General features: G+C 40.4%; 2 protein-coding genes across 3 annotated transcripts in view; both read right to left on the reverse strand.

Moving 5' to 3' along the window:
* Window positions 1-9,304, reverse strand: part of wwtr1 (WW domain containing transcription regulator 1) — a 39,745-nt gene extending 30,441 nt beyond the window's left edge. The window contains exon 1 of one of the 2 annotated variants that reach the window (XM_058400529.1): window positions 8,548-9,304. In XM_058400529.1, coding sequence (XP_058256512.1) covers window positions 8,548-8,975 — 428 coding nt within the window. In that variant the 5' untranslated portion in view covers window positions 8,976-9,304. The remainder of the gene's footprint in view (window positions 1-8,547) is intronic. The other variant, XM_058400530.1, reaches the window with a different exon arrangement.
* Window positions 9,305-12,647: 3,343 nt separating this feature from the next.
* commd2 (COMM domain containing 2) lies at window positions 12,648-15,298 on the reverse strand. Its single transcript, XM_058400531.1, has 5 exons — window positions 15,111-15,298; window positions 14,056-14,133; window positions 13,876-13,958; window positions 13,619-13,792; window positions 12,648-13,375 (listed from the first exon to the last, which is right to left on the reverse strand). The coding sequence occupies exons 1-5, from the start codon at window positions 15,175-15,177 to the stop codon at window positions 13,178-13,180; spliced, it is 600 nt and encodes a 199-aa protein (XP_058256514.1). The 5' UTR covers window positions 15,178-15,298; the 3' UTR covers window positions 12,648-13,177.
* Window positions 15,299-23,987: the final 8,689 nt, after the last annotated feature.

Genomic DNA, 23,987 nt, shown 5'->3' on the forward strand with positions numbered 1-23,987 from the left:
AGAAGCTTTTACTGCCATTTTGACCATATACATATACAGCTGATGCAGTACACAGTGATATGAATCTACGAATAAAACAATAACTTGAAACTTTACTTCTTTTTCATGTTTATTATGTTCTGTAAAGCTGCTGTGAGATAATGTCCATTGTTAAAAGTGCTATAGAAATAAATCGAATTGAATTAAATAAATTAAATTAAATTGAATTGAAGTGAAACAAAATTCCTCCAGGTCCATGGACAAAAAAAAAAAAAAAAACATCAATTTTTTTGTACCAGTATGAAACCAAACCAGTATGATTTGGGATTTTTTTTTCTGGCTTGGAGTATGTAAATATTTGTGCAGGTTTTGTTGTTGTCACAATTAATTGTCAGATAATGTAAAATGTCTGAGTGCTAATGAAAAAAAAAACCTCAGCAAGAAATCCACATGAACTGAACACATCAGTTTGAGTTGTATTTCCAAATCTCATCTAAAACTCCTCACAAACGTGGGAAAAGTCAAATTAGATAGGCCGAACAAACTGCATGTGAGCAGCCTGTCTGAACATTACCCGTGGCGGAGACCAGCTGAGACACGTCCCTCTCAGAGACGCCATGGCAGCTGACGCCAAATGTTATAGTGACAACAGCGGCACACTGATCTATACGCTAACAGATTACTGGATCACTATGAAGAAATGCTGCAGGCTTCGGTTAGGGATGAAGCTGGCACTTTTCTGTGCCTTGTGGGGGTAATCTAGCCATGGCATCAGGAGGCCCATAGGCTGTGTAAACTCAGAGATTGCAGCTATGCAGCAGTACCGGTTTTATTTTTAACACCTGCAGTTCGCATGGGTGTCCTGTCATCGTAAAGAGAAAGAGCAATTTGGAGAACACTGACGAGCATCGTCTTCTCGTAGCCTGTGTGTGAGAGGGGTGGAAAATTCTTCAGTGTCAATCAAATCATGCCAGTTTGATGTGTGCTTGTTAAATGGTGTGCCTAATCAGATTCCGGCAAAGTCAGTAAACTCAAGGAATTCCGTCATCCTTCGCTTTTCACTGACTTTATGGCCAACCCCCATTCATAACTCACAGCGTGGCGACTGGAATGCGGCTGCCTCGGTTCGGGTTCAGAGAGATCGGGAGCAGGGGCTCCTCCTCGAGAGCGCATTCTCACTTCACCATTGCGTTTATTTGATAGGACAATAAGCATTAGCTCATGCTCAAGTTGGCCCTACAGCGGCATGTCCTCGGCGGCCAGAGACACGTCACATGTGACAGGGTGACGGCCGTGTGAATCGGGACAGACCTCTGTCCGCGGCTCGCTGTCCGATCGACTCTGAAACAAACGCGGCCGCACGCATCGGTGTGCTGAATGAAATGCCTGCGGTATAGAAAAGCAGGCGAGGGGTCGGCGAGAGCTTTTCTGTGCTGCGAGAACAATACACCCACATAGCTGCTGTTCACATTCCAGACCTCATGAATAGGCAGCAAGAGACAGAGAGATGAAGGGAGGAGTCTGTATGGGAGACCGCTCCCACTTACAGGAAATCCCATAGAAGGGCAGCAAGGAGGAAAAACTTCTGACCCTAACCCTTCTGATGGCATTCAACAAAACATTTAGGCTGCAAATTATAGCTCTCTCTGAGAGCTTTGACTAACTTCTTCTTCTACACCAGTTCTTACCCTGTGCAAAAAACTGACATTCTTTGAGGAAAAGATACTGATTAAAAAAAAAAAAAGTTTTTCAATCTCCATTTTCCAGACAGACATCTTAGGCTTTCGGAGAATGCCAAGTGTTTTCGGATACTTACATGATTTTGACTACTTCAGCAGCTGTGAAGGATACAGACAACCCGACATTATTTAGACTGGCACAGACCAATCTTTTTGATGATTCTTTCATTGTTCAAGAAGTTATCAATAAGCTTGTTTCATGTATTTGTTTTGATCATGTTACTGGGCCTGAAACAACACTTTTCGCAGAACACAATTTATCAGCATTTTAAATGGAGTATTCAATTAAAAGTAATTGATTACTTCAAAAAAAATTATGGCCAAACAAACCACTTTCTTCACAGATGCTTGGCTAATTTACACATGACGCAGTATGAAGTGTAGGCCCACTATTGTTTTTCATGTCAAAGGCCTGATGATTTAATTTCTTTGGGAAAAGTTAGTCATATTGTCTGATTTTCCCATTTTACTGCTCCCTTTGAAGTGACTCATGTTTGTTGTTTTTTTTTTTAACTTCACCAAACCCCTAAAGAGAGGCCGCCATGTCCCTCCAGCCATTATCCAGGCAAACAAAAGGAAATGAGTGGTTCCATATCCTGTGGACCGAGCCGTCTCTTTCAACTGTATATTACGAAGGGGAGGAGGAAGAGCATGGAAACGCCACGGAGAAAACAGCTGAGCGCACGAGATGCACATTTTATAGCTCATGAGAATAGAATACATCAAAGAAAAAACAAGGTGCAAATGTATCCTGTTGTCTTATGTAATAAAATGTTACACTTTTATCAACAAAATCCAAGCAACAAGTGAACATGTCAAAAACCTAACTGTATAAATAAATAAACAAAAATAAAATAATAGCAACTAGAGATAAACAGGCCCTGCTTTTTGGCTGTTGGTGAACTCAGACAGTGTGTGCAGCCAAGTTTACATCTACTGCTTTATAATGATCAAAAGAAAAGTTCCTGGAAGAGCTTAGACTTGTCTGTTCCATGCTCTGTGCTGAGGTCTGTAAACTGACAGAGAGGTGAAAGCACATGAAATGCAGTCGAGCACGTACGTGTGTGTGTGTGTGTGTGTGTGTGTGTGTGTGAGTGTGAGTGTGTGTAGTAATCTCCCATCTTCTCTCTAGCTAAAGGGTTCCAGCTGTCTTCCCGTAAAGGGACGTCTGCTGAAGGTCAGCGGCACCATGTCCGAGTGCTGATATGTGTCCAGAGAGCTGCTTCCTTATTTAAAAGTTATAAAACACGGCTGCATAAAATTCACAGGAGCCGCCACATAAACAAAGCTCTCTCTGTCTGACACCTTCAGCTCCTACACAGCCGTTTAAGCAAACTCACACATATCAGATTATTGACTGATCTGAGCACATAACTGTTTGCAGACTGCAAACACACACACACACACACACACAGCCTTCTTTACCCTCTCACCCAGCTTGCATTAATTCAATCAAAGCAGGCCCTCAGTGGATTATGAATAGATCATCTTATCTAGCAGGGTTGAACACTCCACAGCAGGGATCACACGTCACTCTGAAGGGTCTCTTTGTTTTTAAAGTGTTTGTAGTGATGGCAACATGGCTCAAGCAAGAACCCGAGCCAGAACAAATCACCATCCAAACTTCTGCACTATAAAACAATAGGCTCTGAATAAGAAACACACAATAAGCTGCTGCTCAAAACAGTCTTTTCATTTTAGTCATGCAGCAAAGGTCAGGAATTAAACAAGCCTTGCATCGAAAGCCTGAAGCCCATAAATAACAGGCTGGTTCTATATATTATGTGTCAGAGGAGCCCCAAGCCAGGGCCTCCAGCACACTGAGAGCACTCCATCAGCTGTTGTGAATGTGAGCAGCAGCTACGGTGGTATTGTCGACTTTTGTCGAGCTCAGTAATGCTCTGGAAACTCAACATCTGTTTAGCCATTAATCACAATCATTAAATCTCAAATAATCCATAATTATCCATAAAATAATCTGATCACCAGTACAATGATGATACAATAAGATATATTCACTATAAAAAGGTTGAAGTGGCATCTTCTTCTATGGGGTCACACTGCTACACTGCCTCAATGTCTGAGGAATTTGGAATAAATATCCAAATCAATTCACCCTGTCTCCCCTGACTATATCATCAGAGGAGAAGATGAGCAAATTTGAGCCATTTAGTGCCATGAAAACCAAGATTCATGGCCATCCATATCAAACACTTAAGCTCAGTGGAAGAGCCTCCAAACTTTAAAAAATGGTAAGAGTCATGCATGTATGATGGTATGTTGGTACTGCTCAACATTTCATTTCATTGCCTGTACCGCTTACTTGGGTCACGGGGAGCCTGTGCCTATCTCAGGCGTCATTGGGCATCAAGGCAGGATACACCCTGGATGGAGTACCAACCCATCACAGGGTACACACACACTCACACACTATGGGCAATTTAGAGACTCCAATCAGCCTAGAAGCATGTCTTTGGACTGTGGGAGGAAACCGGAGCACCCGGAAACCCACCAAGCACGGGGAGAACATACAAACTCCACACACACAGTGAGCGGGAGTGAGACTCGAACCCAGGATCCTGGAGGTCTGAGGCAATACTGTGCAACATATTCATCAAATATACAAGAGAATTAAAGACGATGAAAGCTGTTAAAACAATGTTTTTTTTTTTTATGGCTGTTCTTTAAAAAAAGCTAAATATTCCATGGGAGTATTTGTGTTGATGATTCTGATAATACAACAAACTAGTCTTGAGCAAAAATGAAAAAAGCAAGAAAAAATCAAAAACAGAACACGTTCTGTTTATACAGATTAAACCAGAAGTGAAAAAGAGAGTAATCTTTTATGGCATTATGTGGCATCTTTATTTTTATTTCTGTTGTTTTTTTATTTATTCCATTAATGTTTACCATTTACTGTATAGCAGAAGGGCATTAACAATATCATTTTAATATCATTTCACAGTTTAACACTTTAACAAGCGCTATAATCTAGTTTGTTATATATATATATATATATAAAAAATACTAAGTAAAGCCAGCACCCCACAACCACCAAAGCAGACGAAAAGAATCCAGACAGCCTGCTGCGGCCACAAACACATCTGTTATGGCTACTTTATAGATAGAAGCCAAACCAAGGTTCCAATAAATCTCTCAGAATCCCTGTTTCCATCATTTTTCCACCTGCTTTATTGAATTTCTATTGTCTCTATACGTTAGAGCACATGGTGCAACGGTCTGTATAAAAACGATCGGGTCAAACAGAACAGAACATCCAACTCATTTAAACTTGATATAACGAGATATGTTAAATAAAATTTCTGTCTTTAGTGTCTTTCAATTGTGTGATAAAAGGCATTATCTGAAAGACAGCCACCTGCATCACATGTTCCCAAACCTGCTTATCCATTTGCTATGACGTGGGAGAGGCCTGTCCCTACTCTGCACAGACGAGATCAACAAAAACAAGTCAACTCTGCTCCAGGAAACCATGCTGACATACCACAAAGACTACTGCCATGTATTTGTCTGCAGTCATATTATCAAACTACAGGGTCTAGACCGAAGCAAGACATGAGAGAGCAAACACATTTCTCAAGTGGTTGCATTAAAGCAAAGAACAATTTACAAGGCATTTGTCTTAGGCAGAGCTTAAAAGGAAAATAAAGAACTGAACAGCAAATACAGAACCCAAGCTTTTCTAATATCCTTAAATTACAGGCTGCTTCAACATGAAAAAGTTTGTAAAAAATATTCTCTAGTCTTCATTTTTTTTCGCTTGCGTGCAGCTAATAATTCTGACTCTTGTTGACTCACTGAACCAGAAAACCCAGCTGCTGTTGGCTGCAGTGATTTCATAACCATCATGGCCTTTTGTTAAATCTGTGCTAGTGGAGCTGTTCTGTCCTGCACTTCTTAGTGCTGTTCCTTCAGTCATCGCTGTAGGACACAAACCTTCAGAACATAAACAGGTTTGGGGAGGTGTAAGGACATGTGAATGTGTGATGTCACACGGAGACAGGTTTTCGACACAGAATTTGAGCAAGAGAAAGATATTTTTTAAGTGAACAGGGTGAACAATGCTGCAAAACGCTGTATCGTTACGTCCGATTGTGCATCATATTACAGACAATACTTACTTCCTGAGGATAAAAATGGGACAACAGCATTTTCTGCTTCTTTTCTTATAGTCAATTGTCCATCAAAGGAAATAAGGTAATGGACAATTGTAAAAATTATTGACTGTGCATATAGCTGGAAGTATGTAAAAAGCATGACCTAACAGCATAGCACCATCATGTGAAGTATTAACCAGCTTTTTCAAAAATGGCTGGCAAACAAGGTGTACAGAGTCAAACGGGGGGGGTTCAGGGATCTGGTTGGTTATTGCTGGGGGGGGGGGATTGGGCATTTACCTGAGAGAGTAATTACCCCTGACAGGCAGACTTTTGTCTTCTTGACTGCTTAATTGCAGGGCGGAGGGAAACCCAGGTCTGCAGCTTTGTTGATGGTGGATGTGCCAACTGAATGCGAGCAGGCACCAACATGTTCACCTAAAAACGCAACGAGTCAGTTTGGAAAGAGGAGGAGAGATTCAGGAAGATGACCACATGGAGGCCATTCCTCCTTCTGAGTCTTACTTCCTGACAATGCAATGTTTGAGATATGCGCCAGAGCAGATCATAAAATCCCATACTGGTTTCATGATGATGCAAGATTAAAGTTATTAATGTTATTACCACATGATAATGCCACCTGGGCTATACCTTATATCCTATAGATATAAGATATATATAGATACCTTATATCTTTATGTTGTATGTTTATGTAGCACCAGGTCCTGGAGAAATGTTGTCTCATTTCACTATGTACTGCGTCAGCTATATGTGGTTGAAATGACAATAAAACCTTCTTGAATCTTGAACCTTAACTACTTATGAGTGCTTGGGGTTTTATCCTCACACGTAACACGTCTCCAGTAGTCAAATTAAATATGGAAACAGCAATGTCCTGAAAATACATCTCCAAAATACATCTGTTATACAGAAAATTTGCATTCCAGGACCACCCAGAGAGCAGCAATGAGCCGATGAGGATACACATTAGGTTTCCCCACAGACTTACTGCGAGGTATGCAGTGAATATGCTTATACACTAACATCGATGATACAAATGTGTGTGTTTGTGTAAAATTATGTGTTATAAATGAGAATGTTTATTAGTTAAATTGGAGGTTTGTAAAATGTAAACCTCAATTTTGAACTTGTAAATCTGTCTTGTAAACCAAACAGATCTACCTTTATAACAAACCTCTCTACCTGGAGTCAGATGAGTTCATGGAAGAATGGAAGCATAGCATAATATAGATTAAAGACTTATTAACTGACCCATTCCTGTAGTGTGGACTAAAACTGTATTGTATTGTATTAATTGTATTGTTGTACTAATTGTATTGTTTTGTCACCCTGATACAAGCTGTGGGTGTGATATAGGTGGAGCTTCTCAGTTTACAGATCCTATCCCTACAGCAAACACCCTGCTGAGCTGAACACAGCCTAAGTGACTTATCAACTTTCTACTGACTGAGATAACCACCACGTCCTCAGGGCCTGAGAAGAAAAGATGTGCTGCTTACTAACACCCCCCAACCACACACACACACACACACACCCCACCTCTTCATTCCTAAACAGAGCCTGTACAAAACATTTATGTACACAGAGCCAGGCTTGTGTTTCACTTTAGGTGCATCTCAAGATAGAGAGTCATCCTTATCACATGATCAAGGTGAGTCTTGATAATGAATTTCTGTGAAAAGCATGGCCTGTGAAACTGAATAGAAATCACCTCTTCATTTCTCTGACCCACACCCTGATAGTGCCTGAATGTTTCCTGCCTCGATCCAGTCTACCTCATCACTGCTCAGTGAAATCTCATGTCAAGGTTAAAGTGTAAAACAAAACCATTTTTCATAAAGCATCCCGTTCTTGTTAACAGCTTAACTGAGAGTACTCCAGCAGTGATCCAACATTAAAGTTAATGGATGTGTGAAATGATATGAACACAGTTTCCTCAGAAACACAACAGACCTGCTGTAGCCTACAACCCATCTGATCTTTACAGTGATTATTTATAGGCTCAAACAGACATTGTGTTGAGGACATGAGATATATGAAGTGTAGCTTGAGAGGCATCTCACTGTGTACATACAGAAAGAACCTAAGATAATCATAGCTGTGTACCAAAGTCATCATAAAATTTTAAATTTGGGTTTGTTTGTTTTTGGGTTTTTTTCAAATTCTAAAAATAAAAAGAAAGGGTCCAGAAAAGTTTTTAAAGTAATAACATCAGAGACTTTTTGTTGTTGTTGTACAATACATTTACTCTTCATTAACTACCATCTTCTTCACAACTTCCATATTTATGGTGTATAAACATCCTGCACTTCTTCATGGCAGCAGCAACATAATTAGACAGCTCTGAGAAACAATTTTAGAGCAATATCATATAACTTCTTTAGTTTCATTAAAAAAATCTGTTCACATTTTGGTTGGTGCCACAGTCAGCTCGTCTCAATTTAAAGACAAGGACATTTTGGTGAAAGAAATATTACGCACTTTTCTGTGGCACCAACATGGAATGGTTCACTGGCCATCAGTCTGCAATCATTAACTGTACCTCTTTTTCTGGCACCTTTCTTTTAGAGAGAGTAAATCACAGCGCTTCACTCACGGGAGGTCATTTCTCAGAAATCCCAGTGAAGGCACGCGCAGCAGGCCGAAGCCGGCGATGCCACATCACAGGTCAAAGCAACACTGACACTCACTTGAGAAAGTACTTCTGGCCGGTGGACGTGTACGCCATCTCCCATCCGGGGGGCAGTGGCAGCTCGTCGGTGACATCGAAAGACTGGTGGCGGCTGTGCGCGTGCTGTACGGGGCTCGCGGTGACGGCGGCGGAGGCGGCCGCGAGCGCTGCGGGTCTGAGCTGCAGTGACGCGGGGGAGGAATGAGAGCGCACGTGCTGCGGCGGGAGCCTCGGTGGCTGCTGGCTGCCCGAGTCCGTGCTGGACTGGCGCGAGTGCGAACCGGAGTCCGGCTCCTTGAAGAACGACTCCGGCAGGTGTTTCTTCCTCCAGGAGCTCGGTCGCGGGTTCAAGACAGCGTTAAAGAGCGCCTCGAGGTCCGTGTCCGGGTCTTTGGCGACATGGATCACTTGCTGGCCCGGTAGAGGTTGAACTGGGTTGGTGCTCATTTTTGTTTTTTTGTTTTTTATTTTATTTTATTTTGGTAACTAAACAAATGAATAACGAAGTAACGGTTTACAAAAACAAACTGACGAAAACTTCTAAACGAGGTCCGTTTTCCCCTTCAGTTTAAAACCTTTTAGGCCTCCGGTACTGGCTCTTATTTCTATTTTAGCCCAACAAAGTTAACGAAAAACTAAGAAAAACATCTCATTTGGTTTTTGAAAAAGTTTCGAGGTAACTTTCCTTTCCTACCCTCAGCCAACCTTCCCACTGTCCGTGCTCCTCTCCGGCCAGCAGAAACTTCGGAAACTCTACTTTTCTTCCACTGCGTCTGTGTCAGCACTCCGTCATGAATATTCAATGAGCCTGAGGAGCCTAGGAACAACACAGCTTATGAATATTTAATAGGCCACACCGCTCCTAATGAATATGAATATATAAGCCCACGCCCAAAAACTTCAAACTTCAGTTTTCATAACAAACCTGAGTAACAAGTGGATTATTGATCAAATAAAGTTGTGTAGAAAAACTTGTTCGTAATTTTTTTGTTTGATCCGTTTTGCTGTGACAAAATTAAACACACATGGGTCATGTTAATGATTGTCACAATGATCATTTAAAGCAAAATGATCAGTTAGAGGAAAAAGCATACATTAAAAGAATGTCATCTCATAAAGTTCCATCTGCCATTAATTTTTCATCCAGATCCATCCATACATTTTCTATACCTGCTTTATTCCTAATTAGGGTCACAGGGATCTGCTGGACTCTATTCCAGCACACATTGGGCAAAAGGCAGGGGTATACCCTGGACAGGTCACCAGTCCATCACAGGGCCACACACATAGACAGACAACCAAACACACTCACACTCACTCCTATGGGCAATTTAGAATTAGCAATCAACCTAATGTACATGTTTTTGAACTGTGGGAGGAAACCGGAGAACCCGGAGTAAACCCATGTAGGCACAGGGAGAACATGCAAACTCCTTATCCAGAACCATATGGGCCTAAACCCTGAGAAACAGCTCCAAATCATTATCTGTCCTCCACCAAACTTTATCGTCAGCACAACGCGTGCCGTAGGTAGGCAGCATCCCCTGACATCCGCCAAATCCACATTCATCATCAGAAAGCCAGAAATGAAATGTATTGATCCATTCCTCCAGAGAAAACATTTCCATTGTTTCCACTCCAGCTGAAGCTTGGTATTGCACATAGTGACCTTAAGCTTGTGAGCAGATGCTCAGCTATTGAAAGCCATTTTGTGAAGTGATCTGATACACAGTCCTCATGCTGATGTTGCTTCCAGAGGCACTTTGGATCTCTGTAGTGAGTGATGCAACAGAGCATGGGCACTACAGGCTTCAGCACGTCAGAGCTGCCTCTGTAAGTTAGCATGATTTAACACTTTGTCACTATATACATACACATGTGCCCTTGAGCAAGGCCTTTAACCCTCAATGGTTCATGTATGTATAAATGAGCTAATCATTAGTCAATCTGGATAAAGGCTTCTGCAAATGCCGAAAATGTAAATGCATTATATTTATATACAGTTTCAATCTCTGTGGAATGACAATTAACTGTTGAGTGTGTGTGTGTGTGTGTTTGTGAGATTCAGTCAGTTTAGTGATGGGTTGCATTGTATGTAAAAGCCCCCAGACACCTTCAGGTGCATTGCTGGATGAATCTGTGGCTGAAAGTGCTCCTAAGCAGCCTCAGCTCCACATAAAGAGGGTGAGATGGATCACACAGTATAGAGACAGCAAGAGCAGGGTAGAAAGGCAGAAATGGACTTGTGACTTGTGGCAAAGGTGACATCTATGACAGTGCCACTGAAAGTCACTGAGACCTTCAGTGTGACCCATTCTACTGCCTCTCTGTGTCTATGGAGATCACATGACTGTGTACTTGATTTTCTGCACCTGTTTCCAATAGGCGTGTCTGATATACATGATCTTATTTATTAGGAAGGGTGACTGAATTAAAACTGTATCACAAAGAACACTGTGCAGTGTGTTTTTAACCATACAGTCACTGCGTAAACATTTCCCTGTCTTGAACATCCACATTTTGTAGTGTTACAACCTGGAACTGAAAATAATTTCATTGTAACTATATATAATTCTATTAGCCCGCTAGTTAAGAATGAGTTGCCATTAGGACCTCTTGGTAGTGGAGTTTACTGGGTTTGTTTCTCTGGTTCTGTTTTAGGTCTATTTTGCTCCCTAGTAGAATTTCAACGACTAGCTCAAATTCTCCAGTGAATTACAGCCCACTGATTTCTATTAAAGACTATTTTAAATGACTCTAACACAGACTCTAAATTTATTAGAAACTTTATCCAGCTGGTCACAGCCCATGATCTGTACATTTAACACACAATGGGAGAAAACTGGAGATCACAGAGAAAACCATGCAGTCAGAGGAAGAACACGTACAGAAACACCACAGTAACCCATGTTCACGATTTAACCAGCTAGTACACTAGTAGGATTAATATGGAATCCAAATTAATATTAATAATTCTTTAAAATAAATGATTTTTCTGCATTTATTAGGTTGGGATTAAAATCGATCAAAGTGTGTTTTCTGGTTGTGTAAATATCAATTAAGTGTTCAACACAATATGGGCAAATGGAGGGGGGATATGGTGGCTAGCATGATTGCCTTGCACCTCCACCCCAAAGAATGCCTTGTATGCTGATCTAAATCAGAGGTGTCCAATCTTATCGGCAAACAGCTGGTTTTATTATAGGTTGTCGTTCCAATCAATCAGGAGACACACCTAATTCCACCTGTTTAATCAGTGGATGTTGGCTTTCAGCAGTCTCAGGTGTGGCTGCTGCTTGGTTGGAATAAAAGCCTGCAACCAGACCATCCCTTTAACCCTGTGTAGGATAGAATGGGATAGAACAGTGATGGATGGAATAAGGGTAAACATGAATTAAGCCAAAAAAGAAAAAAGTCTAAAAACAAAACACCCAAACATGTGGCATGTGTCTCTTATACAGTAATTTCTCACTAACCGTCTAACACCTGTGTGGATTTAATCCTTTTTTCCACACCACGGTTACAAACCAGCTTAAGTACAATAGTCTAAAGCAGGGGTGTCCAATCTTATCCACAAAGGGCCAGTGTGGGTGCAGGCTTTCACTTCAACCGAGAAGAAGCCACACCCAAGTCTACTGAAGGCCAAGATCAGTTGATTAAGCAGGTGGAATCAGGTGTAGCTTCTGCTTGGTTGGAATGAAAGCCTGCATCCACACCAACCCTTTGTGGATAAGATTGGACACCCCTGGTCTAAAGGCTGGTGTGGGTGTATGTAAAGCAATGAACCTTGCTGAGAATTTGGCACAGGGAAGAGTTTTGTGTCCTTTTACATACCTTTGCTTCTTGTTCTTTTGTTCCAGTGGAATTGATAGGTACAAAACGGCTGAGAAATGGGCACGTTCACGCCGATAACCTTTCTAGCACTTTTCTATCCTATGTAAGATTAGCAAATGATTAGTAAATTAATCATTATCCCAATTCAAAGAAACTTTTTCTAACGTTAACCATGAGATAACATGTGACCTTCATTTTTTTTTCCCTAAATGAATGTTACCCTGAGCTTTCTCCAGATATGCAGGATTTAACACCAGGACAAAATGTAAAAAGAGAATACAAAGATATATTAATGCATTTATTAAAAAATCTGTAAGAATTCAGCGAGTTGTTCTCGGTTACTAATTTATAAACTAGAATTAAGATTTACAGATTTTTTATTTAAACATTATTAAATGTGAAAATGAAACTTAATCTGACTCTTTAGCCTCATTGAGTTATGAAATGGTCCCAAAATATGTATTTTTCCAGAAAAACACTGACAAAATGTTATAACAAATAATTGAACAAATGACAAAAAAAAACCCCAAAAAACAAATAATCCATAAACACTCCAGCTCTAACATTTCATACCTTTCTTAAGTGAGTGCTGTTTCACATTCAGGTGATGACACCAAAGGACTGAACTGAACTAAGCTATATCTAATACTTCAATCAGAGTTCATGTGCCCGGGTCCTAAACTGCACATTTTCCAGTATTTCCTGTTACAGCACACCTGACTCAAGCTGCTGTAAAATATGCAGAACAGAATGTGCTCCTGTAAACTGCTTAAGGTGACCTTTCACACCATCTAGTGTCCACTTTATATACAATCCTATTTGATGTTGCGGAGGATTCTGCGGCAGTGGCTGCTCTTGATCTCAGCGAGGGCTCGCTCCAGCTCCCGGATGAGATGCAGCAGTGTAGCAGGGTCTGTCTGCAGAACACGGGCGCTCCAAGAGTCTCCGCTCTCCAGATGAAGCTTCAGGGTGACTGTAGGTTTCACCTGCTGTCTCAGAGCCCTGCTAGCCAGCTGCGAAGAGAACAGGAAACACCAAAATGACCACATGTTTTATTTGTGAAGCATCACTTGATAGATAGATAGATAGATAGATAGATAGATAGATAGATAGATAGATAGATAGATAGATAGATAGATAGATAGATAGATACTTTATTCATCCAAATGGGAAATTTACAATTTTATTTTGTTTGATTCTTGTCTAAAATGTAATAATTGTGTCATTATTAACACTTGACACATCCAAAACCCTACCTGTACATCAAGCCGCCACTCGAGGTTGTGATAGTGGGGCAGAGACGGGGCAAGTTCACTCAGAATCTGACGGATCTCCTTCCTGTTTTCCAAATATAGCTGCAGCAGAAATTTATTGAGCTCGTCTGAAAAACCCAGCACCAAAACAGAGTCCTGAAAGTCAACTTCAGAGATCTGCGGGAAGACAAAACGGCAGAAGCTCTTTACATACTGTATATAGTTCTTCCCCAGGACATTACAAATGTAAAATACCTCACCATCAGCTTGGAACTTTCAGTCAGAATAAACATCAGTCCCTCAACGCCGTGCTGCACAGTCTCTGCTGGGACACTCAGCTTTCCTAACAGACAAGTCATACACATGGAAAAGAGTTAAAAACAAATCGAGCAAATTCTGATCACTGCATGTTACTCGATCCTGAGCACAGTACCACTTACTTGCTGCCCCCTCGTAGATTTTAGGGTTTGAGCCTTTCTTTAGGAACTCCACAGCAATTCTGCCAAACTCACCAACAACTGGAAAAGCAAGTTCACATTCTGCATGAAGATCATGTTCAAGATCACGTCACACAGCAAGCAAACAGATTAAAAAGAAAAGAACAGACCCAGAAGAATGTCCCTTCAATCCAGTAGTTTTCTGTACACATGGTTAAAGGGGAACCTGGATTTTATCGTACAGGGCTTAGATGGACACCCTGGACAAGGTGCCAACCTACTGCAGGGCACAATCACACACCCTTTCACACACTACTGACAATTTAGTGATGCCAATCAGCCTAAGATGATGGGCTTTGAAATGGGGAAGAAAACCCCCAAAGCAAAGAGGAACAATACAAACTCCAGACAGGACACTGAATGTGTGGCAAACCTGCTGACTCCTAGGCCAATGCTGTTGTGTTGAGATCATTTTAGATCCTATATAATACACCTTAAGTTAAAAGTCATTTAGTTACCAAGTTTCTTACATTGCTAAGCACTTAGATGAATCATGAATTCATCATTCAAGATGAATGAATTATGAATTAATAATGAATTAATTTCTGTGCTAAAAACTGCAGCCTGTGGGTCATGAACTGAGGAGTCTGTGTAACTTAACTAAAGGGTCCATATTATTCTCATTATTATTATTATTTTCGCCATCAATTAATATAAAATGTAGAATATGATTACATAAGATTATTTTAAACCTACTAGACTAGTGTTTATTTCAGGCTTCATATTAAAAACAAGATTAGATGAAAAGTGACTGGAATCTATGAGCAGTTTAATAAAATTAGGAAAGGTGCTTTTAATATTTAAATATAATTATAGATAACATCGTCTACAAAAAGTGCAACTACAACAGAATAGAACTCTAGCTGTATTAGTTGCGCAATATGCTTATTTTAATATTTTGTTCATGTTTATTAAATCAATGTGTACTGCTGGAGCCCTGAGGTAACTACACCAGCACTTGATAAGTAGCAACAGAGTTAAATGCTAACGTTACTCACCGGCTGGGTCCACGTCAGTTAAAAAGCCCAGATGCTCCTTATGCTCGTCAGACAACACTAACAACATGATGCCTGTTTTATAGAACTCCTAAAATCGAACAGAAAATTATTTGTAAAGAACGCAGACAGCTGGTCAGCCTGCCAATGTTAGCTTTTGCAAAGTCACATGATCTTGTGCGCGTGCGGCGCAACAGAATCCGGCTAGAAACAAATTGGAGTAAAAATAGTTCCGTGGGAGTTTAATGCTTCTACCTTACTAAAAATAGATAAATAAACAAACCCACGTGAAACTATTTTGTGTAAAGAAAACACCATGTTGGAAACAGCACGATGGCTTAGTGGTTAGTACTGTTGCCTCACAGCAAGAAGGTCCTGGGTTTGAATCCCAGGTTCGAACCTGGGCCTTTCTGTGTGGACTTTGTGTGTGCCTGTGTGGGTTTACTTAGTGTACTTCAGTTTCCTCCAAAAACATGTACATTCTAAATTGCCCATAGGGGACTTTGTGTGGTTGTCTGTCTATATGTGGCCCTGTGATGTACTGGCAACCTTTCACCCAGTGTGTGCTGGGATTAGCTCCAGCAGATCCCTGTGACCCTAATTAGGAATAAAGTGGGTATATGCAGTGGATGGAAAACACCATGTTGTAAGTGTCTACTGTGAAGGACATAAAAAATATCAATTTTAAAGAATGTACATTGCGAACAGAAAGAGAAAAAGGAAAAGAAACACAGTTTACATAATAACATACAATAAAGTATTCCCTGTCTGTCTATGTATATGTCCTGGAAATCCAATTCGCCATTCAGTGTCACTTATTTCTCATAAGATACCTGACAATACTGTAATAAATCCATTTTGTTGTGACCAGGTACCAGCTCTTCAAATACAGGCCAAGCTCTAAACCTGATTAGCTGGTAAATGCTAGTAAGAAGTTACTTAAAAAACAAACAAAAACAAAAAAACAGTAGGGCAGAAAATGTTGTCATTTACTGATCAGTCACTAATAACGTAGTTAAAGAAATCTGTAATAGGCCAGCTGAAAAATAATACTGAAATACAAGCTTGACTAGTTAGGTAAGCTGGAAGCTGCTAGTAGCCTGGGAGTTTAACTAGTAGAACCAGGAATAAATGTGTAAATGTGCTGTGATTGTATCCTCAGGTTGCAATTTATTTACAGTGCAGTTTGTACAGTACCATGTTGCTTATCACTTGTTTGTAACCATATCTGAAATTCTGTCAACAAATATTTCACTAATGTTTCCTTTATGTATTTGTGTATACACTCATATGATCTGATACAAAATCAGTCATTTATTTATTTTATTTTATTTTTTCAAAGTCACCTCAGTATATTCTGAGCTTGTCAGGTGCAAGACATTAACACATGACAATGTGCAGTAGCTACAAGCTAAACATAATTGTTTCAGGGTGTAAAAGTAGCAGATCCTAAGTCACATTTAAACATCCATCACAGCCTTCAGAGTGTCTTCATGGTGTTTCCCAGATAAATTTGCATTTTTAGTTAACTTTGCAGGATTTTTGGATGCTTCTACGGGCCGGGGTTTGTGCAACAGCAAACTGCAGTAGCCAGGGCTTCTCGACAAAGGCACTGATAGACATGAAAACAAAGTTAACGTGGTCTCAGTTGATTTATGAACCTTTTTTATATGAAACTGATTTGTGTTGTGTTGATAGGTGTTAATACATGGCTTCACAAGTTGTATTACTGACTTGGAGATAGCCATGCTGTATATTGCATTCTCTCTTGGAGTTTGTCCACAATGGCGTGTGAAGGACTCCAATGAAGAGCAGAGAACTTTTTCTGATTTAGGATTTCTGTGAATTAAGAGAGGTCTGGGACCTGTATCTTGAAACATGTGGGCCAGGAGACCTCTGTTTCTCCATTCACCCAGTTTGCGATCAGTATTTTCAGCCACCAGGATTTCCTTTGGCTTCTTCCTGCCACATCCGTTATTCCAATTAGTCTTTTTCCCTGTCCTTTTGTTTGGGGCAAGAGGAAGCATCTGCGGTAGTCGCTCTGATGCATTGTGAGATGATAGGACAGCAGGGTGATGACATGGACAGGATGAGACTGCGAGCTGTGATGTCAGAGCCTAAAACCCACAGGATGACTTGTTGACCCACACGCTTCCTTTGAACACAGAACCCCTAGGTACTGGGGACATCCTGGACAAAGAAAGCCATCAATTTGCAGTGTGTCCCCCACTCTGCTTCTGAACGGACCTCTATCTGCTGGGACAGATGTCTTAAGAAGTCCCCTTTTAACCTTGATGATCTAGATTTTGTTCTGAACATAGATTCATTTTGACAGACCAAAACCATGGAAGGTGACAATAGTGTACAGTTTGGACCCAAGATGAGATTTTTTTGTGTTGATGATTTATAACAATCTGAAGGAGCTGGGAGCTCGACAGGTTTGGTTTAATATATTCCTACTGATGAATCTTCAGAATGTGAAGTTAGACCAGCCTCTACAGTAGCATGTACAGGACATTTTTATGGACTCAGGGTGGTCCATTTGGTAGTACCACACATGGGAAGGGTGGACACCCACAGGATTGTGAGAATGCATGCCATTGTCTATTAGCCAACTGGCCATTTCAAGGTGTCCATGAGCAGTCGTAACATAAAGAGCCAAATGTTTCTGAAACCTGTTGCACTGACAGCAATGTAAGCTGATTTTTTTAATGCTAAATAATAAATAAATTGATGAAAAACATCTACTCATAGTAACAGGATTGGATTTATATCTTACTCAGACCTTAGAATTGGTTTATCCTTATAGAAATGACATAAGACTTTGTTCTTGTGTCCTTGAAAAGAGTCTCTCAAGAACTTTGTCCAGCCATCCCAAGTGTCCAGACAAAGGGTATCTCCTACCATAAATAAAAGACAATGAGTAAAAATTAAACATAACTTCATTATAACATAACAACCCAGCTCAGCCCCACTCTGGGTAGACATTGTGAAGGCATTGACTGGCAGGCCACATAGCAAGGACACCAGAGACCTACGTTTGGAGACAGAGATGACATGCAGCAGACATGCTGTTCCCATAATAGGCAGGGTCTCCTTCGTCACAGCACTGAACACATGGAGCACAGCCTTGCTGACCTCCTGCGATGCATGATACCTTTGTATCAAACTTCTCAACTTCTGTTTCTGAGAAACAGAGAAGTGCTCAAGCTTAAATGAGCTAGGATCACTTTTTTCCTTCCACATCTTAATGGATAAGATGATATGGAGAGGAGCTTGGATCAGCACTCTTTTTGTGAGACATCTGATACCTAATATGGGAGCAGATGTAGTACTGCTTAAGTACTTTCACTGAAATACTTTCAGTCAAGGACTTCTTGCCACCATGTGGCAGTAGCTAGGAACAACAACAACCAAGGTTTTTAGAAAATATCATAGCATACATCAGTGCACCTGGCTTTGCTCAACTTTATCAATCATCTAGGTATAAAATGACAAATATGGCGATTACTATGGATTTGGTTGGAATTCTCATTACCTGTTCTGGTTTCTAAACCTAAATCTTTCAAGATTTGAACTTTGTCTTCTTTTTGTTCAGATTGTTTTTTGGTTTTTATGATAAAAGTCATAAAAATGAAACATTCTATTAAGAAATACAATATTTGTTTTAGAGCTTCTAGTATTGAAAATTTAACCTTTTGAGTCATTAACATATAGGTCATATAGCTTCATATAGGTCATATAGCTACCTTAACATAGTAATGTGAGCAGAGGAGAAAGAGCAGAGGTGCAACATATAACAGCCTGGTGTAAGGCCAACAACCTGTTCCTGAATGTGGACAAGACTAAAAAGATGGTTGATGACTTCAGGAGAGCACCGGGTGGCCATTCTGTGCTGTTCATTGATGGATCCTCTGTGGAGATTTCATTTGTAAGGATGTCTGTGACCAAACCAATTTCTTCTCCTCAGTCAGCCATTGTGAGTTAAAATATATATACAGTGAAACCTTGATTTACGAGTGAATCAACTTAATATACAAGCCGTCGCTCGGTCGAGATACGAGCCGAGATCTGAGTTACGAGCGAGCGAGCTTACGCCACCGCCACTTGGTAGCCCAGCGAGCGGTCAGTTCACATGGTTATCTCTCCAGGTCGTGCGTTGGCGCTGTGTAACGACACTTGCCTCACTCATTTTCCAAACATTTTAAGAGGGAGGAAGAAACAAACCTTCTTGGACAGGTTTTTATTGAAATTCCCTGCAAGTGAAAGCGAGGAAAGTGTGGAGAAAAAGATTAAGTGAAGTGAAAATTTTTTTTTTTTTAAAGTAGCAGTTAAGTTCAGCGATAAAGTGTAGCATAGTGTGTAAGTTAAATTTAGCAATTCATTGTAGCATTAAGTGTGTAGCGAGTAAGTTAAGTTAAGTGATAGAGCACGAAATGAAAAACTCCGCCAACCTCCTCCGCCAATCTCCTCCCCCTCCGCAGGCATCTTCGTCTGAGCTTCACGGTAAATACACTTAATAAAACCAGTTTATTTCTTTACATTCTTTTTTATTATGTATTATTATTTTTTATACATTATTTGTTAATTATAAAGTACATTTTTCTTGTTCAAACACGTAACAAATAAAATTGGTGTGGTTTTTGGGGGGCTGTAATGGATTAATAGCATTTCAATTCATTTTAATGGAGAAATTTAATTAATATAGGAGCAAATTGAGTTACAAGCTCAGTCACAGAACCAATTTAACTCATAAGTCAAGGTATTACTGTATTTTATTTAGGTTGTGCAGTTCACTGTCTCTGACTACTCCAATTATCCAATCAATGGACGGGAAATTGCTGACATAATCGTACGCCTGCTAGATGGCCCCAGTGTCGCCAACTCGAAATCTGATTGGTTAAGGTAACAATTTCAATGCCACTTATTTTAAGCTCCAGGCGCCTGCACTATTGATTCTGAAGGCCTTAAGGCAGATTTCCTTTACCCTGGCAACAAATGATATCAGCCACTGGCTTAAATATGATTGGATAAATTCATAAATTCATAGGGGTTCTTATCATAAATATACACTACTGGAAGCAGCGCAACCAAGAGAAAAGCTATGAAATGTAGAGAATAGACTATTGGGAATAATTTAATATACATTCATGGAAAATATATTAAATATATTAATATGCAAGTTAGTGATTCAGATCACTGCTGTTTAGGCCAGCAGAGAAGGCCTTGCTGCCCGTGACAGTCCGCCACTGATATTACAGGTATGTTATCAGATACCTGGGTTACACAGGTCTCAAGTTTTCATTTCATTTTGTTTCATTGTACATGTTCTCTTTCGCCGCTATGTGTCCTGTCTCATGTTGTTATTTTTTGTACTTCCTGTTTTTGCACTGTCCTATGGAAGCCCAGAGAGGCCATGTGATATTTTTTTTGCTTTTGTTTTCTCGTGATCTCAACTTAATTTTCTCGTGATATCGGAATGTTTTCTTGTGATGTGATCACGACTGTGTACTTAATATAACGTGTTTACTGGAAGGTGACAAAAGCAAAATCAGCATGGACGAACGAATTCGTTTCTATTTTGATCAGGGATTTACTCAAGCTGAAATTGCTCTGTGTCTGTCAGTGATTGACAACTTTCACATTAGTGTTCGACACTTGAGAAAGAGGCTGTCAAGTTTACAACTTTATCGTCAAAGACAATATAGCGAACCTGAACGTGTTGTCAGGTTCATTGCCAGGCAACTTGAGGGACCGGGATGTCTCCACGGTTACAGAATGATGTATGAAAGGTGCCGTTTAAATGGTTTGCGTCTGACCAGTGTAGCGTCTCCAGGTCGGCTCACTTGCTCATGGGGTCCGTTGCATCCTTCTCAAAAACTCAATTAACCATTACGCAGCTCACAACTGACCTATTTCGCTTATAGTTTATTTCATTTTGACTCAACCTACATGCTGTAACTCATGGAAGCCAGGCTACGGGATGTCTGGTGGCTCTGGATAACCAATGACCCCCCCAACAAGACTGGAGATGAAGGAGGAATCCTGCCTCCATGAATGTTGGAGTTCTGCAGACCATCAGTACTGATATCCCAGCCTCACACCCCTGGAACTTCCCATCAACTTGTTACCTTAACATGCAACTCACCCTGCGGCTAGCAGTTTTACTGCCGTTAAAAGTCAACAAGAATTCCCTAATCTAAACCAAATCAATGCCTGGACCGGGGGATGACCAAAGTTCTGACTGAAGACACACACACATATACACACACACACACCCACACACACACACATATACATACACACACACACACATACACACACACACACCCAAAGCGTCTGGAAACGCTCACCCTGACCCCCACACACACACACATAAGGAGAGTTCCTTGATTCAAGTTTCAATAAAACAATAGTAAAACCCTCCCTGACCCATGCCCAACACCTGTATATGGATTCCCCTTTTGCCTTTATATTTTTATGGTTGTGTTACCACTCATGACCTGTTGTTCTGTGTTTTCATGAAACAGAACCATGTTTTATAATATAAGAATGTATGTTTTAATTGCCTATACCCGGTTTCCTTTCCTCTCATACTGTCTCTTTCTCTTTCTACTATCAAAATGATCCTCTTTTACTTTTATAAGCAATAGTGTAGGCCATGTGGTCATCCAAGTACATAATATGAGCCTACGATACTTTAATTGAAACTTTATCCATTCCTGACTTCACCATAAAGTATGCAAATGAGTGACGGAGCGGAGACAAAGAAACTTTTCCCTCCAAAAGTTTCAGGTATTGGATTGGTCACTCTGAAAAACTGGGCGTGACCAAGGGATCAATAAAAACCCTAAGCACCCATCTATCGTGGCTTTCTTCCCGGCACAATCTCTTCTATCGTCGCCCGACTCGACGCCGATCTTTCTTCGGGACAAGAGTTTCACTTTCTTCTGAGACTTTGCCGGCAGCTTCAACTGAAGAACTTTGTTTGCACCACCGAAACCTTTTTCGTTCCAGCAGAATCTCTCGCTCACTCCGAGGACTTCGAATCTCCGAACCTCCTTGATCCACTACATCAGGACTCTTATCAACGAACCAATGCAAGTAAAAGATACTAATTATTTTAGATCCGCAATGCTAAGCTGAAGCCCCTTTATTAAGGCGAATCCTAATTACCTTGACGATTCTCACACGGGTGTAATCAAAACTCGATTTGAAACTTGCCATATTTGATCTCTTCTCTTTCTCTCTTTCTCTCTCTCTCTCTCTCTCGTTCTGGTTTCCTCCGTATTCCCTTCCTTAATCTCAATCTCTCTTTGCCTCCTTATCCTCTCTCTATAATCCTTATCCTGTCTTTTATGTATGTGTGTTGTAGTTAGTATGTGTTGTGTGTTTCTGTTTTATTAAATGCATTTTATTCACGAGTGATTTTCTCTGTGCTTTGCTCACAATTTCGGGGTCCCTGAACATTGCTCTTGCTACGTGCTAAATTACAGCTAGTACTTTATAAAGTAGTTATTCTTTCTTGGCCAGGAAGATAACATTCCCTGGAATTAATACATAATTATACCGTCTGTTCGCTGGACAAACAAATCAAATAATTGTGCAGTTAGTTCTAAAACCCCATTTGAATATTTATAATTAATTATAACTAGTTATAATTACACTTAAATATTTAAATTTTGAGCTAAATTCGCTACACCAGAGAAATGGTGAGAGAAGTACAGTTAAGTCTGGATCTAGTAGGTGTGGAGGAAAGAAGAGGTAGAAGGTTGCGGAGGCGCCATTACCGAGTGCCCGGCCCTAACTATCTGTGGCACATGGATTCATACGACAAGATGAAAACTTATGGCATAGCAGTTAATGGCTGCATTGATGGTTTCTCAAGGCACATCATATGGATGCAAGCCTACTTCACCAATAACAATCCAAGAGTAATTGCTGGGTATTATACCCGTGCTGTTGCTGAAAGAGCCGGTTGTCCTCAAATAATCAGGTCCGATTTTGGTACGGAAAATGTACACGTTAACAGGCTCCAAGAGTTTCTCCGTGAAGATTCAACGGGAACTGTTCATGGACCGTGTGTCTTTCAAGGAACAAGCCCAGCGAACCAGAGAATAGAAAGTTGGTGGGGTATATACAGACGGCAAAATGCAGCTTACTGGATTGACATGTTCAAAGAGCTGCAGTCATCTGGTGACTTCACAGGCGATGCAACTGACAAAGGCCTTGTACAGTTTTGTTTTCTCTCATTAATTCAGGTAACTGCATATTTTTTAGGATATATATATATATATATATATATGTTACGCCTATGCTGTTATTCAATTTTAGCATGCAACATGTTTATTATAACGTCTAAGAAGTATCTGAAATGCTTAAGGTTAGGGAATAAAGGCCAAAGGCTTTTGCGTAACCCATATGAAACTTTTACCAATCGATATTTGTTAAATAAATCTCCGTGGCATAACTATACGCCTTTTGTTAATTTTGTGATCGGTCGCTGATCGGTTGCTGTGGTTCTGAATCGCGTTTCTGTCACCATATTTGCGGCAGGTAAACTAATTGGTTATTCAAATTTTTTGACGCAATTTCCTGCTAGTAAATTAATTATTGATAAAACCATTAGTCTGTCCAAAACACAACAATGCCTAGTTCAGCACCATTGGACAGGATAGCCCCTCTAATTCTTAAGATTATGAGCTTGTTTGTGTATGTACGTATGTATGTATGTGTGTGTGTGTATACATACTGTGCAAACTCTACATCAAACATTCATTTTACTTTGTACCAGTGACTTTTGTTTGCTCAAGGAACTCCACAACTGACGGTACAGAGATCAGATGAGGTCAAGATGCCAATCTGGATTGACATGAAAAC

Source organism: Hemibagrus wyckioides, linkage group LG10 (genome assembly GCF_019097595.1).
Source record: "Hemibagrus wyckioides isolate EC202008001 linkage group LG10, SWU_Hwy_1.0, whole genome shotgun sequence".
NCBI lineage: Eukaryota > Metazoa > Chordata > Actinopteri > Siluriformes > Bagridae > Hemibagrus > Hemibagrus wyckioides.